The following is a 17,859-nucleotide window of genomic DNA, read 5'->3' as shown; positions in this document are numbered from 1 at the left end:
ACTGCACAACTGCGTCCTTTGTTCTTTACTGCACCGCTCACCATCTTCCATCTATTCACCGGGAGCCCTGGGGATCTACTTCACCTGAGGGAAGTTATACCATCTGGCTGCCATAACATCACCCCAGAGGACCCCTTTAAGCAGCGTTGGTCATCCCTGACCGAATACCACAGGTGGCATCAAGACCATTCCTTTATTTCAAAAACCCCTTTAAAGACTGTCCCTTTAACATGGACACCCAGGGCCACGGACTGGGTCACCGCCGCCGCGACACATCCCTTTAAGTACCGTACCCAGTACCGAGTATCCCCACTGCCCTGATGGGTGACTCATTTTGGCGTCACAAACAGGATGGACCAACCTATAAAATGGTCTTGTGCACCTAAGAGACAGTGCTTAAAAGAGAGACTTTATTAAGTTATATGCCAGAGACTTTAATGGGTTTCTAAAACATCGCCATCAAACACATCGCCATAACTGCGTTAAAATAACCGCCAAAAACAGTTGCCAGAAAGAGTGCCCGAGGAGAGCAGAAAAAAGAGGGATGTGCCATTGTGGGCGGAGCCTGAAGTGAGAGCCGTAAGTGAGGACGCCGTGCAGGAGAACCGCAAGTGAAGACGCTGCAAAGTCCTGGAAGGAGGACTGAGAGAAGCACCCGACAGCACAGAGAGGAATCGCTGCAGACCGCGCATCAGAGGGACCGCTACAGACTCCGAAAGAGAAACGCCGGGCATCTATAAGGTTAGCAAGGGGAAATGTCGGTCCTGGGAGGAGAACTAGCGGTGGTCGCAGCCGCAGGTCCCATAATGCCACCAGTGCCTGCAGTGCCCGCAGCTCCTGCAAATAGGCCAGACCCCACCGCAGTAACAGCTCCAAAAATTCCGCTATCTATGCCCTATATACAAGGAGCGGTCTGGCTGCCACAATATTCAGGGGAGTCCCACATTCTCAGTGACTTTAATGATAAAGATAGACTCTGCAGCTTATTTCAGGGGTACCCCCTGTCGGAACAACAAAAAGTCATCATCCTAATTGGCCAATTAATTGGTGCGGCAGAAAGAGACGTAAAATCCTGGCCAGATATCGAAAAGGGAACTGTTGAGAAAATTTTAGCCAAACTGAAAAACACTTTTGTAATAAGAAATACTGCGCTACAAGTGCCTGAAGCTGCTCCCAAACTTTGCAACTCTGTGGTACTAAAAGGTCATGAGCACCACCCCGTACACAAAAGGTCATAAGCACCGCCCTGTGCACAATACTGGTACGCGTGCCACCTCAATAATTTACGCACAAGAAAGAAAGAGAGGGGCCACCACCTCCTTGTATTGCTCCCACATGTGCTGCAACCTGCCGTACAATATGGTAATAAAAACAGTAAAATGCCTGTTTGCAATATGTTTGTATTACATACCTAGTGCATAAAGGTGTGCGTGGGTTACTGTAACAACCCTGCCAACATCACTGCATGGCCTTCTATTCCCCACCTGCCTATTACATCAACTCACTCACCCTGTGCCATGCTGTGAGATCTGTCTGCTGCCGGCTCCATGCCATGTGCTCCATGGCCGCTTGCTCTGTGTATGCTTCCTGGCTGTGTGCATAGGGGGGCGGCGCCAGCAACTTCAGATTCTTATTGAGACTGTGTGCACCTCCCTAAGGTGCTCCTGGCCAATGGCCTTGAGGCCTCTGATACTTAAGGCATCCTCACCCATTGGAGGATGCCAGAGCAAACTATTTCCCTCAGTTAGCACTTGCTACTGAGCTGCCAGGTCGTGACTGTTGACTGTCTCAGAGGGCTGCAATTAACAGGCCTTCATCTGTGTTCTGCTTGTGTATCCATGTCTGTTCCTGTCTTAACTCTATGTCCGTTCCTGTTCCTCCTTTGTCATTAGTAATTTCCCACTCTGCTGTGTTTACCTCCACCTTATCTTTCTGCTGTTCTCCACTGTCTGTGGCTCTGCTTCTCTCTGCTCAGTTCTGCCACAACTTGTGGTTCTGTGCCTCTCAGCGTTACTCTCAGCTCTGCACTCTGAGGTTTTGCTCTGCTGCTCTGCTCAGATCTCGCTCTGCGGCTCCGTTCCTTGCGGTTCTACGTCTCTTGCTCTTGGCTCTGCCTCCTGTGTTTCTGCACGTGGCTTCGCCTCCTGCTCTTGGCTCGGCCTCCTGCATTTCTGCACGTGGCTCCGCCTCTCTGCTCTTAGCTCTGCCTTCTCCTTCTCTGCTCTTATCTCTGCTTTCTCCTTCTCTGCTCTTAGCTCCACCTCCTGCTCTTACTCTGCCTCCTGTGAGTCTGCTTTGCATCCGCTCTTGCTCTACCTTTGTTCAGCAACTTGCCGTACAGGTATCTACCCGTTTCTTTATGTTCTCCAGTCTGAACAGGATCTTACCTGTTTTCATTCACCCACCTGTATACCAGTTCCTACCAGAGTTTCAGCCCTGTCTGCCTGAGTGCCAGCCGTGCCCGCCTGTCTGCCAGAGTGCCAGCTGTGCCCGTCTGCCTGCCTGTATCTCCACCAAGCCAGTCTGCCCATCAGGGTCTCTGCCATACCCATCCGTCAGCCAGTGTCGCAGCCGTGCTTGCCTGCCTGTGTCTTGTCCCCGGTGGGATCAGCATCCACAATCAGACTCCACCCTGGAGAGGTACCTGGTAGCTTCCTATTGCACAAGTCTGACCTCACCATCAGAGGCTCCAGCGAACACCTAGGAAGCTACTTAGTTATGCCCCTTCCAGGGAAGTTTGGTCTGTGGTCCAGTGGGGCCACACCCCCAGATGCCCGCGCCAAACCAGTCTCGGCGCGAGCGTGACAGTAACTAGGAAGTTCTCCGCCTTCCAGAGGACCAGAGAACAAGACCACACTCGTCGGTGTTAGCTGAGGCCGGAACAACCCACGTCCGGTCCAGAGAGTAAGCGTGCACCTTCCGGTGTTGGTAACAGCAGGTGTAGCAGGTGGGAAATTACTGCTACTGTGTGCAGCGCCAGAGACATCCTGGCCGGTGGCGTACCTGGATGCACGGAGAAAAAAATGGCCGACACTGACAAGCAGCATGTGACGTCACTGGCCTATGGAGCCTTAACAGGGCCAATTCTACCCAACGCGTTTCAAAGTGTATCGCACTCCTTCATCAGGACCCTGAGAAGGAAGCTTTCCACAACCTGATGGCGCGGCCGTCCCTCGGTATTTGGTCCCCAACCGCCACTATTTCTCCCGGTGTGCCATCCCTGCATTACACAAACACATGTCCCACAACATTAGCCATGCCCTCAACAATGCAGTTACTGGGAAAGTCCACCTAACCACGGACACGTGGACAAGTGCCTGTGGGCAGGGATGGTACATCTCTCTGATAGCATACTGGGTTAACATAGTGGAAGCCAGGACCCAGTTGGACCGTGGGATGGAGCACATCCTGTCGATGCCATGGATTGCAGGCCCTAGGTCAATCAGGGTTGCCCCCACAGTCTACAGCTCCTGCACCTCATCCTCTTACTCCTCCTCTTCAGCCTCCATCCCCGAAATGACCACATCAGTCGCAAGCAGGAAGCGGTAACAGACTGTGCTGAAGCTAATATGCTTAGGTGACAAACCGCACAATGCTGAAGACTTGTAGACATGTCTGAAAGAACAGGTAGATCTGTGGCTGACACCGCTGAACATACAGCCAGGAATGGTCATGTGTGACAATGGCTGGAACTTGGTGGCGGCTCTCAGGCGAGGTGAGCTCACACACATACCATGCCTGGCCCATGTGCTTAACCTTGTGGTTCAGCGATTTCTCAAAACCTACCCAGAACTGCCAGATCTGCTTGTCAAAGTACGCCACCTGTGTGACCATTTTAGAAAGTCAGCTACAGCTTCCGCCGCCCTTGCTGTGCTTCCGCCACTCTTGCTGTGCTTCAGCAGCGTTTGCAGCTTCCGGCTCACCCAGTGGTGTGTGATGTCCCCACGCGTTGAATCTCCACATTGCAGATGTTGGAAAGGATTTGTGAGCAGAAGAGGGAAGTTATGTATACAAACAAACCCAGGTTCATGATAAATGCTATTAAGTGGGGGTACTAAGTAGTAGCCCAACACATGAAAAACGATTTAAACTCCATAGATACTATAGAATTCAGGAGCAAAGCATAGGAGTAACTCGAATCACAATATATAGAAAAATGTATAAATTTATTTAAACAAATATTTTTTTAAAAACACATAGGATATGATAAGGTTTCAGGATATACAGTATATAGTAATGTGCACACAGCAAGCCAATAACAACTTTTACAGTAGTTATATATCAGTTAGATATTGATATAGTTATAAATATAGCTGCGGCCCATTATAAGCAGTAGGAGCAATATAACAGATAGCCAAATACGGCTCCAATAGATGTAAAATAGGTGCATATCATGCAGTCATATAGAGCCCCGCCCAGATAACCATATATACAACACGATATTATGCCATACCAAAAAATATAGCCAACTAACATGGTAACACAAATTAGAATCAGAAATCTGTACCACTAGTAACCGCCAGACCTATACGGCCTATCATCAAAAACATCCCACCAACAAAAAGAACAAAGATGACTAACGGCCCAAAAAGTATCATGAAAAAATATATAAACTTTATTTGTCTAAAAATACAACAAGTGCATGGAAAATGACATGAGACATGGCGCCACAGAACGGGACGCTGCAGAGAAAACAACAGGAGGCTCATGCCCAGGAGAACCAGTCCACAGAGTATAATGGTCACATATTGCCAAGCATCATATAGAAAAAATAATCAAAATGGTAAAATTAACCTAAAAAATAAGTATAACAAAATAAATATGGCCACATGTGATCAAAACCCAGTGGATTGGGAAATCAAGCTGTCTGCAGTGATTCAAGGAAAACACCACAGGCTACAGTCCCAGGGATGTAAGTAAATTAGTAGTACAGAGTAACCGAACCTAGGGCTGCCACACTACACAATAAGTAGTAAATACGGTAGTACAGCTATACAAAAATCACCTCCGAATGGTACCCACCGCAATGTGGACTGGAGCTCCTGGGAACGCGCCTCCGCCCCAACGCGCATTTCGGTGCACACACCTTCCGCGTTGGGGCGGAGGCGCGTTCCCAGGAGCTCCAGTCCACATTGCGGTGGGTACCATTCGGAGGTGATTTTTGTATAGCTGTACTACCGTATTTACTACTTATTGTGTAGTGTGGCAGCCCTAGGTTTGGTTACTCTGTACTACTAATTTACTTACATCCCTGGGACTGTAGCCTGTGGTGTTTTCCTTGAATCACCGCAGACAGCTTGATTTCCCAATCCACTGGGTTTTGATCACATGTGGCCATATTTATTTTGTTATACTTATTTTTTAGGTTAATTTTACCATTTTGATTATTTTTTCTATATGATGCTTGGCAATATGTGACCACTATACTCTGTGGACTGGTTCTCCTGGGCATGAGCCTCCTGTTGTTTTCTCTGCAGCGTCCCGTTCTGTGGCGCCATGTCTCATGTCATTTTCCATGCACTTGTTGTATTTTTAGACAAATAAAGTTTATATATTTTTTCATGATACTTTTTGGGCCGTTAGTCATCTTTGTTCTTTTTGTTGGTGGGATATTATGCCATAGCAGTTATGTGTGCAGGTTATGGCCATATCTATAAATATACTTAATTTTATATTAGTGTTTTACACATAACTGCTATGGCATCATATCCTATGTGTTTTTTTTTAAATATTTGTTTAAATACATTTGTACTTTTTTCTACAGGAAAGAAATATATCTTGGTACAGTGTTAGCCAGTAGATAGAAAAATATTTAGAATTGAGAGTCCTCAGTTGAGAGTTCTGTCTCTCTGGACAGAAGAGTCTGGGAATATAAACTGACTAGATTGTGGCCCGATTCTAACGCATCGGGTATTCTAGAATATGCATGTCCCCGTAGTATATGGACAATGATGATTCCAGAATTCGCGGCAGACTGTGCCCGTCGCTGATTGGTCGAGGCAACCTTTATGACATCATCGTCGCCATGGCAACCATTATGACATCTACGTCGATACTGTGCCCGTCGCTGAATCAGAAAGTGGGATTTCTACGTCCTTTATGACATCATCGTCGCTCTGCCCGTCGCTGATTGGTTGAGGCCTGGTGGCCTCGACCAATCAGACGCGGGATGTCTACGTCCTTTATGACATCATCGTCGCTGTGCCCGTCGCTGATTGGTCAAGGCCTGGCGGCCTCGACCAATCAGAGACGCGGGATTTCTACGTCGATACTGTGCCCATCGCTGATTGGTCGAGGCCTAGCGGCCTCGACCAATCAGAATCGCGGGATTTCCAGGACAGACAGACAGACAGACAGACAGACGGAAAAACCCTTAGACAATTATATATATAGAAGATGATGACCTTTGACACTCACACTGCAGGAATGAATGTGTCGCATGGATTTATGTCTTTTTACATCAACTAAGGAACTTGCCCCTCAGACCATGTGGGGTCATCACAACAGAGACCCTAATCACAGGACAATAAAAAAATCCTTATCTAAGAATTGGCCCAACATTTATGGACGTAACTGTTTATCACCCATGGTAATTCTGCTTCATGTCACCTGTCTTATCCATGGTTTTTCCCCCTTTTTTTTCTATGCCATGTTGTGCATATGCAGCACCCCAGAGATCTGGTCGTTGCAGTATGACACTCTGCCACTAAGGCGAGTGATGGTACGTCTGATGGCACTGAAGGAATTCTACTGACCAGGTATCACCAGCACACATTACACTTCACACTCCGGCCACTAGGGGGAGAAAAAGGCTTTATTTATTGGGCCACTCCTCACACTAGTAAAACTAGGGGTTGGGTAGGAAGTTATTTAGAAGCTGACTGGGTTGGATTCAGGCAACATCCCGTGGCAGGGGGTGTTGCAGGGAGAAGACACAGGGGGGTCCCTGTCGGGCGTGGGAACCTGGCAGGTACCTAGCGAACAGAGCAGAACGTTACGGAACCGCGCCTGTACTACCTTGCGGCGGTATCCTAAGAAAGAGACACGAAGGGAAGGACATTGTGGAACAGTGAGAAACGAGATCAAGCACAAAGGAGAGCCAGTAGGAGTCGTGCCGTGAGACCAAGGCAACATCCTACTGAGGCGCGTAGCCGGTGGCCGGAACACCGCGGAAGTAACTGACTCTAGGCTTTACTTCAAACTCCGCAGGACAGTTAATTATAGGTTGGCTGTCTACCTTAAATTTCCAACGAAGACATAGGGGGCAACGCGTGGAGAGGGGCGTCTCTAGGGTCCCTGAAGAGCTCTGAGCCTTCCCGTCATACGGGTGCATCCTAGCCATAACATACCTGGGGGACGAGAAACTAGTAACATCTGGAACAAGAGAGAGAGAATTTGAAAGAACGAACGAACGAGAACAGAAGTTGTGAGGACTATTCCGAATGCTCAGCAGGGTAGCACTGCAACACACAGGCGCTAGTGGTAGGCACTGATTTCCACCTGCAAAGGGAACTCTGGATGTGCCCATTGGACTGGTCGGTCTCAGAAAGCCCTGTTGAACGTGCTCTGGATTGCGGATCCTGAAGTCTTCAGTAAAGAGGTAAAGAGACTGCAACCTTGTGTCCTCGTTATTGTCTGCACCTAACACCATCGCCATCTACATCACTGGGAAGCCCTGGGGACATACTTCACCTGTGGGAAGGTATACCATCTAGCTGCCATTCCATCACCCCAGTGGACCCCAAGCAGCGTCGGTCATCCTGACCGAACACCACAGGTGGCGTCACGAAACCTTGACAGACTCCTATCCCCTTTTATTGGATGTCCCTTAGCAGGGTCACGGACCAGGTCCAGCCACCGTGACAATCCCAGAACTGAGACAGAAAGGACCGGTACCGAGTATCCTGTGGCCCTGCGTCTGGGGGCGATCCACATAAATATGTGATTCTTCAGAATTTGTTTTAGTCTTTGCCTGATGAAGAGACCTGTGTAGTCTCGAAAGCTTGCAATTTGTTACCATCTTTTCAGTTAGCCATTAAAAGGTATCAACCACTGAGGACTCTCAATTCTAAATATTTTTCTACTTTTTTCTATATATTGTGATTCAAGTTACTCCTATGCTTTCCTCCTGAATTCTATAGTATCTATGGAGTTTGAATCGTTTTTCATGTGTTGGGCTACTACTTAGTACCCCCACTCAATAGCATTTATCATGCACCTGGGTTTGTTTGTATACATATTGATCTTCCCTGTATTTTTTACAGTGTTTCCCAGTTCCAATATGGACTTCCGGGTACGTGACCGTACGTGGTGCGCCCAATTAAATGATACCTTTCAGGATGACAGTCAGATGAGTATAGATGGGCATAATAGGGACCTACAAGAGACTATTTATAAATTTAAGGATCTATTAAAAAAGAGAACCCGCATTTGGTGGAATCACGCATATCTAGAGAAATACATTCAAAAAGAACTTATCTCCCGTGGACTGCGTGTGCAGGTATTTCCAGCCTTTACCATTCAAGATGATAATTTCAAAGACAGATGGGAGGAACTGGCTAATGCTTGCTCAAAAGGGTTCCTAGAACTTTTAAAAAATATGAATCAAGGCTCATTGGAATCCTTAGAAACAGACATTGACGGTCTACAAACTACGCTGCAAAAGGAAATGATGGGTGATGCCCTCAAAAAACTAAATGAGGAGATCGATGTGGAGCTCCAAAAATGGGCTAATAAGATCCAGACTACAAAAAATAAAAAATTTCAAAGAGACATTCAAGACAAACTGTCGGGCAGGGTGTACAAGTGGTGCAATCCAAATGAGCGTTCTTGTCATCAATATGGAAACCAGTCCTGATCTAGATCAAGATCCACTGTGTTAGGAGTCGAGTTTCCTCTGCTGCACAGGGGGAATCTCGATCCGTCTCCGCTGCGGTCTCCCATTCTTCTCCAGCCGCGGTGGAGTCTGCTCAGCAGGGACGTCGATCCCAGCGTCTCGCTCAGTCTGACTCTGTGCGAAGAGTTACTGCTGCTTTTCCTGCTTCTGCCATTGAAGCCAGTGCTGGGCAGCGGCGAGTGGACGTTTCTGGATCTAAGTCCTGCTTTTCTCTGTCTGAGCATGCCCAGGGCAGGATCTCCCGTTGGAGATCGATGGTCACATGCTCAGGTATTGCAGCACATCCCATTGGTCCTCTTGGCAGGTCCTGAAAGGGCAAAACTTCTGGAGCTGCTTCCTGTGCTGCTACTATATAAACGCACGGCCATGCGCTAGTATTGTCTTGTAAATATGTGTGTGTGTTGTGAGTGAAAGTCGCTCTTTAAATAACCCTCCCTATTGAATGTCTGTTCACGGAAGGTGTATGTTTGCTATCTAGCGCCCGACTTATCCAACAGCACGTAACACACATTACAGCTTCCCGTTGCTGTGTCCGCCAGTACGGCGCCATGCGCTTGCTCTGCGCTTTCCTGACCCAAGCCTGGGTGGTTAGTGGCGTCCGTCAGTGCGGCACCGCACGCACTCTTGTGCCTTTATATTATTATTTATGTTCCTCTGACACACCCAGTTGCGGTGTTGTGCCAGCAAGTGTCTAATCGGACTTCAATCCTGTGTAGGGGTTGAGTCCGCTGACTTCTTGCTCGTGCTTTATGTGCAGTACTGCGGTCCTATGACGCAACAGGGTCGCTTCCTTCACGCAGGGTGAAGTTAACCCATGTGTGTATACTTAGTACCGCCATATAGTCCGTCTTACTAGCAGCAGGGTCTTTTACCTGCACGGTGGACCTCGGACTGCGAACGCACCTAGTTTCTTATTATCTATACTTGGTGCGTTCTGCCGGTCCTTAACACAGTGTGAACAGGTGCTGAACCTAGAGTCGCCAACTCGTATATAGTTAAGTAAATAAGGCAGCACACTGCAGCGCTAGAACATACAAACTTGAAATACGAAATTTGAACTGCATTACTGCACTAGAAATATGAAAAATGAGAGCTTTTAGCGCACAAAAATGGCCAATTTTATGTGTACCTGGTAGCCCCTTTACGGCATCTTTCTTATACGCTTATACGCTCTCATTTTTCATATTTCTAGTGCAGTAATGCAGTTCAAATTTCGTATTTCAAGTTTGTATGTTCTAGCGCTGCAGTGTGCTGCCTTATTTACTTAACTATATACGAGTTGGCGACTCTAGGTTCAGCACCTGTTCACACTGAGTCTATGTTTGGATGTGCAGGTCAGGTTTTTGAAAAGAAGTCATTACTGATTGGTGACACTTCTAGATCCACATTACAATGAGAACTTTCTATCTCTTATTCCCAAGGCAGACAGGTCTACTAAAATGAGGCAGTACCAGAAGGCCTTTGTTGCGGAATTATTAAAAAAATTCCCATCAGAAAAAGCTTGTGGCAGAGGTCACAGTTCGTTGGACAACCAAGGAGTACAGGCGAGAGAGACGCAACTTCAATCCAGCAGAGGCAGTGGAACACTGTCAAACTTCTGGGAGAGTTTTCTCAGACCCTTCAATCACACAAGCCATGAGGCGTGGGGTACTCTCACAAGTAGTGCAAAGTTTGGGAAGATGCTGAAAGAGTATCGTGCTGACTGTACCAACATCCTCAATGATTCCTCTGTGCCTTATAATTATTGGATATCCCACCTGGACACGTGGCATGAACTGGCTCTCTACGCCTTGGAGGTCCTGGTCTGCATTGCCAATAGCATTTTGTCAAAGTGGGTTTTTTGTGCCGCTGGTGGAATTATAGCTGATAAGCGCATCCACCTGTCAACTGAAAATGCTGACAGGCTGACTCTTATAAAAATGAACAAGGGCTGGATTGAGCCAGACTTCTCAACACCACCGAATGATAGCAGTGTAACATAAAATCAAATCCAGTGTCTTTTTTTGGGAGGTCTATTTCCATGTAAATCTTCACACCCACACATGGGTATATGCTTCCTGGTTTTGGCTATTTGCTGTTGTCCTCCTCCTTCTCATCGTCCACCACCATATCACCATGGTGACCGTGGTCCGTGATGCAACACCCACATCATTTTTTTAAAGGGTATTGATGATGCCCTTAAAAACAATTTGTTAGGCCGGTTTCACACGTCAGTGGCTCCGGTACGTGAGGTGACAGTTTCCTCACGTACCGGAGCCACTGACACACGTAGACACATTGAAATCAATGCATCTGTGCAGATGTCATTGATTTTTTGCGGACCATGTCTCCGTGTGCCAAACATGGAGACATGTCAGTGTTCGTGGGAGCGCACGGATTACACAGACCCATTAAAGTCAATGGGTCCATGTAAAACACGTACCGCACACGGACGTTGTCCATGTGCAGTCCGTGTGCCGTGCAGGAGACAGCACTACAGTAAGCGCTGTCCCCCCCACTGGTGCTGAAGCAGCCATTCATATCTTCTCTGCAGCAGCGTTTGCTGTAGAGAAGATATGAATATTCCTTTTTTTTTTGTTTCTCGTGTTTAAAATAAATATCCATGTCCCCAGCCCCCTCCCACACCCTGTGTGCCCGCCCGCTGTTCTTAAAATACTCACCCGGCTCCCTCGCTGGCTGGCGCTGCTTCCTGTCCTGGCCGCACCTTCTACTGTATGAGCGGTCACGTGGGGCCGCCGATTACAGTCATGAATATGCGGCTCCACCTCCCATAGGGGTGGAGCCGCATATTCATAACTGTAAATGAGCTGCCCCACGTGACCGTAAATGTTTGTCAGTCCATTAACTTAGTGCATGGGCATTACAACTATAGGAGACCTGCTCCTTTCTAATGGGAACAAGGGGCATTGGAGTGCATCTTAATTTTTGTGAGCCCTTGCATTCACTGCATAGGCAAAAACTATGGGAGACCCACTTCCTAATAATGGGAAAAAATTTTCATGAGCCTCTCCATCCCATCTCTTTAAAGGGGTATTGGAGTGCGTCAAAATTTTGGGCAACCATGCCACTCACTGATACGCCATAACTGTATAGGAGACCCACTGTTTAATAATGGGAACAATAAAGCATAGCCAGCTGATGGATCTCTAAGAATAGTGAGGGCTGACTGCTGGCCCTTTAAGAATAGTACAGGCCGCATGATGGCAATATAAAAGTAGGTTTTGTGACTTTCAGAGTCCCTCCTTCATAAATTAAACAGATGAGTCTGATGATGTGTCACACACTACATGGCCAGATAAGGTTATAAAATGTTAAAATGACATTTCCTAGTGAATGCATTTGTCTTGGTTGAAAGCAATGCTAAAGATCAAAAACGCATCAAAAACGCTACGTGTCAACATAGCCCAAAATGTGGAGGAGCATTTTTGCTATTGGCTATTTATTTTGCCTTATATACAAGTCATTACCCTGAAAAGGATGTTCCTCAACATATTTCCCAGGAAAATCCATTTTGGTTTCATTTTTGTATGTTTTATTGTGAGTCTGTAAAAGTGACTCTCACAACATTGTTCACAGCAGTGACCTAGGAGTCAGAAATACTTCCAGGGATCTTCCCCATGCTGTTCTCATGCTATTTGAGCACTGTTCCCATTGATTTCCGCAATTTCTAGTCCCTCTGAAGACCGCTGAGGGCTGCCAGAAAAATACTCGAGTTTCCCATAGACTTACATAGGGCTCGTTGCTCGGGTCGAGCACCCGTGCATTCCAATTTGCTCGACCCAAGCAACGAGCACCTGAGCATTTTAGTGCTTGCCCATCACTATACCTCACACATCTGCCGGTTCCTCTCAGCATCCATCCCACAGGCAGACAGGGTTGTAATATTGTTGCAATACAGCAGAGCTGTGAGAGCTGCAGATGCTACCATGCTTGTTAGAAAACATAGTTCAGTTGTACTGTTCTGTGTTAGTTACTTGTCTCATACTATTAACGCCCCCTTTTATTAAAAAATAATCTCTGGAGGCAGATTCTCATGCGGATCAGTGTCCAGCTCATATCCTGGAGCAGCCTATTTACATTTATTCATGCATTTCTCTGGACTAAAACATCATGTCGCAGATTTCAAGGTATCATTTTATTCAGGTTCCTGTGACCTAAATTTCCATATACAGTAGATGGCTTAGGAGTGTTATTCCTACTGATAGATTCCCTTTAACACATGCAGTGCAGGTTCCGAAAAAACATTCCTCTGTTTCCCTTGTGTGCTTTTCTTTGTACTTATCAGATAGCTTACATTAAAACTCTATTATAGTAAAGGACTATTGTTTTTTGTAATAAAAATGCAAACCCATATGATTTTTCCATGATAGATCTCCTCAAAGTCTCTTATAAGAACAAACCAACAAACTTTCAGATTTTCACTTTTGTTTAGAAATTTTTAGCAAAGAAATAAAGGGAAATACGTATAAAAAATCTAGAACAAACTAGTAAGAATTTGGAAGGTTTTTGTTTAATGGTAGCACGTATAATGTTACTGCGCTGTTAATGTAAAGACTGTGAACATTTAAATGCAGTTCTTTAAAGAAAAATTAGCAATTGGAGTGAGCAGACATTTTTATAAGGCTCATAAACAAGTTTTGAGCACTTAATAAGCAAATTAAAAATAAAATGAAAACACTGTTTATTGTAGAGGAACTGTTATGGTTGTGTGAACAATATAAGATAAAGCATATGTAGAATATTAAATCATATCAACTAGTGGTCTCCTGATGTTCTGTACTGAGACTGTGATGGGAAAGACAAAACATCCCTATGTTTTTATGTATTAGTACAGTATTATTTATCTGTCCTGGCTAAGGCACCAGCTTCTGGTTCCTTCCCCTAGGACCAATTACCTTTGTTCAAATCTGCAGTGAGTTACTGTGGTAAAATGGTAACCTTTGACATCATCACCCAAAGCCGTTTAAGGATGACTCGGACATCACTGTGCTGTCTGAGTATTTAGTAAGCATAGCATTCAGCCATCATGTATACCTGAGGAGGTTGCTTCACTATCCACTTCGCTCATTTGGCTAATCATCTTTTCAGCAAGCTTGTTTATAAACTCTCTATTTCACTTCATAGCTCAGACCTGCAGTTAATCATTCATCTGCTGTAAGCATGAAAAACTTTTTTCTGCTAATACTGTTGTTGTTCTTATAACTCTGCTGCAAATAGGTTTTTCTGCAAGCAAGTATCCAGTTTGCCTGTTCATCAAAGCTGTCTTGTGGTTAACCAATTATCTGTTGATTGCCATGTTTCTGCCATTGACTATCAGTCGATCCATAGCATACAAGTCTGCCAATAACCATTATTTTGCATTGTCTTTGTTTCAATATACATATTTTATTCTTGAATGTTTCCACAATCCTAGCTCAATGTCTTCTAGTGTTTTCTGTTGCACACGTCTGTTTTCCATCTTGCACATCTTGCTGTACTGGTCCTTACTGATCCACTTTTCATATGTAAAGTGAAACTCTGTGCTGTCATCACACTGGGCCTCACCCTGACCTATGGCTTAAAGTATCAACCTCTCCTGGTGAACCCCTAACATACAGTCAAATCATCAAGTTACAATCACTTACCTGGATAAATCATGTCTCCATCTTCAACAAGTGGAAGCTCGCACATCAGATCCCTGTTTCCATGATTATTTGGCAGCCACTTGTTGGCTTCAAAATTAAACATTTTTCCATTTTTCATTTTCTGTAGAATTATCTAGGAAAATGGATTTGTCATGATTAAAAATGTTTTAATTTTATTTTTTTATTTTTTTTAGCAATTAGGTCAAATCGATTACTCTCAGTCACAAAAAAGAAAATCAACGTAAAAGCAAAAAATTCTTCACCAAAAATTTACATTTGGTATCTTTATGTTTGAAGCATGATATGTGGGAAAAGGTTGAAAAGTTCCAGGGGGCCAAATACTTTCGTAAGGCACTGAATGTTGTAGGTGCTATGTCCACAAACATTCTTATAAACAAATGAGAATGTCTTTGGTTTCACATGACGGTAATAGTGGCCGTATTTTGCAATGGTCTCTAGAATTATAAGTTGAGGAGCTTGAGGCTTTTACATTACATACTATGCATCACTTGCGACATTTGCAGTCAAGCTAATTGAATACTTTTTGCAACGTACTACTTGGTCTGGAATCTGAAGTTTTATTTAGTATACCTATAAATATATATCACTGTCTTGGTTGGTAACAGCTTTGTCAGCCAGTGTCGGTCTGGGGTGCCAAGGGCCCTCCAGTAAACAACTCCAGGGCCCCACTATTCACATACATACAATGTGACATTATCCTCAATCACAAATTTATATAACAATTAACTCTGTAGATTGTTAAATGAATAAAATGCTGCCTTTGTCTATACATAGTGATTCAAGTATATTGTGCCAAGTACTGCTCATAGAGGGGGGTGGCCTATTCTCTGCACAGGGGCCCACTGGAGGATTCTCTGGTTCTCCTATGGGCCAGTCTAGGCCTAGCTTTGACATAGTGGTATATAGACTGCTGCTTCACTACTGTAGTATTCAAATGCAGGAGAGAGGAGAGAGCTGTATGAGCGCATACTATGATCTGGGAACTCCGACAGTAAGTGAGTGCAGACATCAGCTTTCTCCTGAGTTAGCACAGGCTCTGGGCAATCCCGCACTGTCAATAACCAGAGGGAGAGAGGCGGGGAATCCAAACTCAGGGCGGGGAGTGGTGGGAGGAGGGCAAAATTGGGCACTGGAGCTGCTGAGCCACTCCAAGAATGCACAGAGTTCTCTAATTAGCATATTTGAACAAAAAGCCATAGTCCCCCATATGACTATATGCTCAATTTAACTTGTGTTTTGGAATGACAGACTCTCTTTAAGCTTCTTCTCAAAATGGGTTAATGTGTTAAAAGGGGTTTTCTAGAATTCATAAAAAATTAGTAATGGGCAGGAATGGATAAAATAAACTATACTCAGCTTATATTTTTTTATTTAACCCATATCCTGGTTTTTAACCCCTTTTACACATAAGATGTACAATTACATCATATGTCATGTAACACTCTTTTTCATGCTCAGAAACTGAACTTGCATCATTTCTGGCAGATAATGACCAATAGAGCCTCCCCCCTCCCGCCCCCCCGTTACTGTGCAGGGTGGCACTACATTGCTTTTTTCTTCATCTGATATAGTGTAGAAGTCGGGGAGAAGTGGGGGAAAATGCTCTGGAAGTGATCAGCTATTGATGACTGTGTGTTATTGTTTGCAGAGAGGAGTCCTGGCTGGAACAAGTGATGGCGGACTGTGCTGGATGTAGAAGAAAAGAGAAGATGAAGGACTTCATCTACAGACGTCACTGTTGAGTCAATGTTGTACATGTACATGCACACTATATTCTATATGCAGAGCTCCTGTGTATAATGGGACTGGTGATTACTGTATTACCAGTACACTATACACTATATACAGAGATCCTGTGTATAATGTCACTGATGCTCACTGTATTACCTGTTTAATGACACAATGTTCAGAACTAATGTGCATAATGTCGCTGGTGATCACTGTACACTTACACTATATGCAGAGCTCCTTTGTATAATGTCACTGGTTATCACTGTATTACCTGTACACTGACAATATGTACAGAGCTCCTATGTTTAATGTCACTGGTGATCACTGTATTACCTGTACACTTACACTATACACTGTATACTATATACAGAGCTGTTGCGTATAATGTCACTGGTGGTAATAACAGTGTTGTTATTTTGTATTCATGATCAGTATTGTAGTATTTAGTCACTATGTGGTGTTAATTTGTGGTCTGGTCATGGGGTAGAAGTATTTTTCCCTTGCATGTGGTACTATTCTGTCACTATGTAGTGGAATATGCAGTCCAGTCATGATGTGGCAGTATGTCTCATTGTATGTGGTATTATTCAGTCGTTATATGCTGGTAATATGTGTTCTGGTCATGGTATGGTGGTATTTGTTCATTGCATGTGGTATTAATCTGTCACTATGTGGTGGTAATATGTAGTCTGTTTATGGTGTGGCAGTATTTGTTCCTTGTATGTGGTATTATTTGGTCACTATGTGGTCTGGTCATGGTGTGGTTGTATTTCTTCCCTGTGTGTGGTGGTAGTATTGTTCTTGTTATAGTGGATTGTGTTCTGTATGAAAGTCATTTGTTCTCTCTGATATTAATTAGAAGATTCTTTATTTCCATTAGACTCAATACTTGGAACACAGCGGCAGAGATGCTCTTACAGGGGTTCTCCTATTGATTGGCAGGGGTTTCACTGCTTGGACTCAATGTACAGAAGTGTAACTTTTATCTCCATTAGACTGTAGCGGCATGAGTGACCACTGATCCATTCATTCCCTCAGTGGCTGCAAGCACTGCATTTGTTTTTTTGAAACCCCAAAGAGAATGAATGGAGCTGCGGTCTGACATCCCACCTGCAGGTCCATTTTAAAATGGGGATAAGTGTCCTATCAGTGATAAAACTTCCCAATTCTACTGATCAGTGCAGTTTCTAATGGTCGGACCAAAAAATCAAGTACATTGCCAGTGTCACATTTTTACCATACATTTTGGACACAAGTCTAAAGTTTACAAAAAGTTTGACCTTATTTATCCACCCATGGCAAATTTGGATTCACCAGAAATGAAAGCTAGGGACATGTAATGGCTACTTTTTGTAACACTGGTGTGATACGTACACGTCTCCTATTTTCAAACTTAAACAGGTGTGCCAAAACAGGCCTTCATAGTTAAGTATCTCGATTTATTGTAATTTCTTTTAAATGTTTTTGGTATGCAGATTAATGCCATCTATCCAAAAAAGATGTCATAACAACAAATGCCAGGTTGGTATAAAGCTTCCAAATGCATCAGCAGCCAGCAGTATACTTCTGAGATATATGGTTGCCAAA

The 17,859-nt window shown here is 44.6% G+C and overlaps 1 protein-coding gene across 1 annotated transcript in view; it reads right to left on the bottom strand.

Moving 5' to 3' along the window:
- Positions 1–17,859, bottom strand: part of RP1 (RP1 axonemal microtubule associated) — a 367,563-nt gene that overhangs the window by 42,305 nt on the left and 307,399 nt on the right. The window contains exon 20 of the mRNA XM_069732327.1: positions 14,521–14,653. Coding sequence (XP_069588428.1) covers positions 14,521–14,653 — 133 coding nt within the window. The remainder of the gene's footprint in view (positions 1–14,520; positions 14,654–17,859) is intronic.

This window comes from Ranitomeya imitator, chromosome 6 (assembly GCF_032444005.1).
Source record: "Ranitomeya imitator isolate aRanImi1 chromosome 6, aRanImi1.pri, whole genome shotgun sequence".
NCBI lineage: Eukaryota > Metazoa > Chordata > Amphibia > Anura > Dendrobatidae > Ranitomeya > Ranitomeya imitator.
Note: the sequence above shows the minus strand (reverse complement) of the source record. Positions and strands in the feature narration are given on the sequence as shown.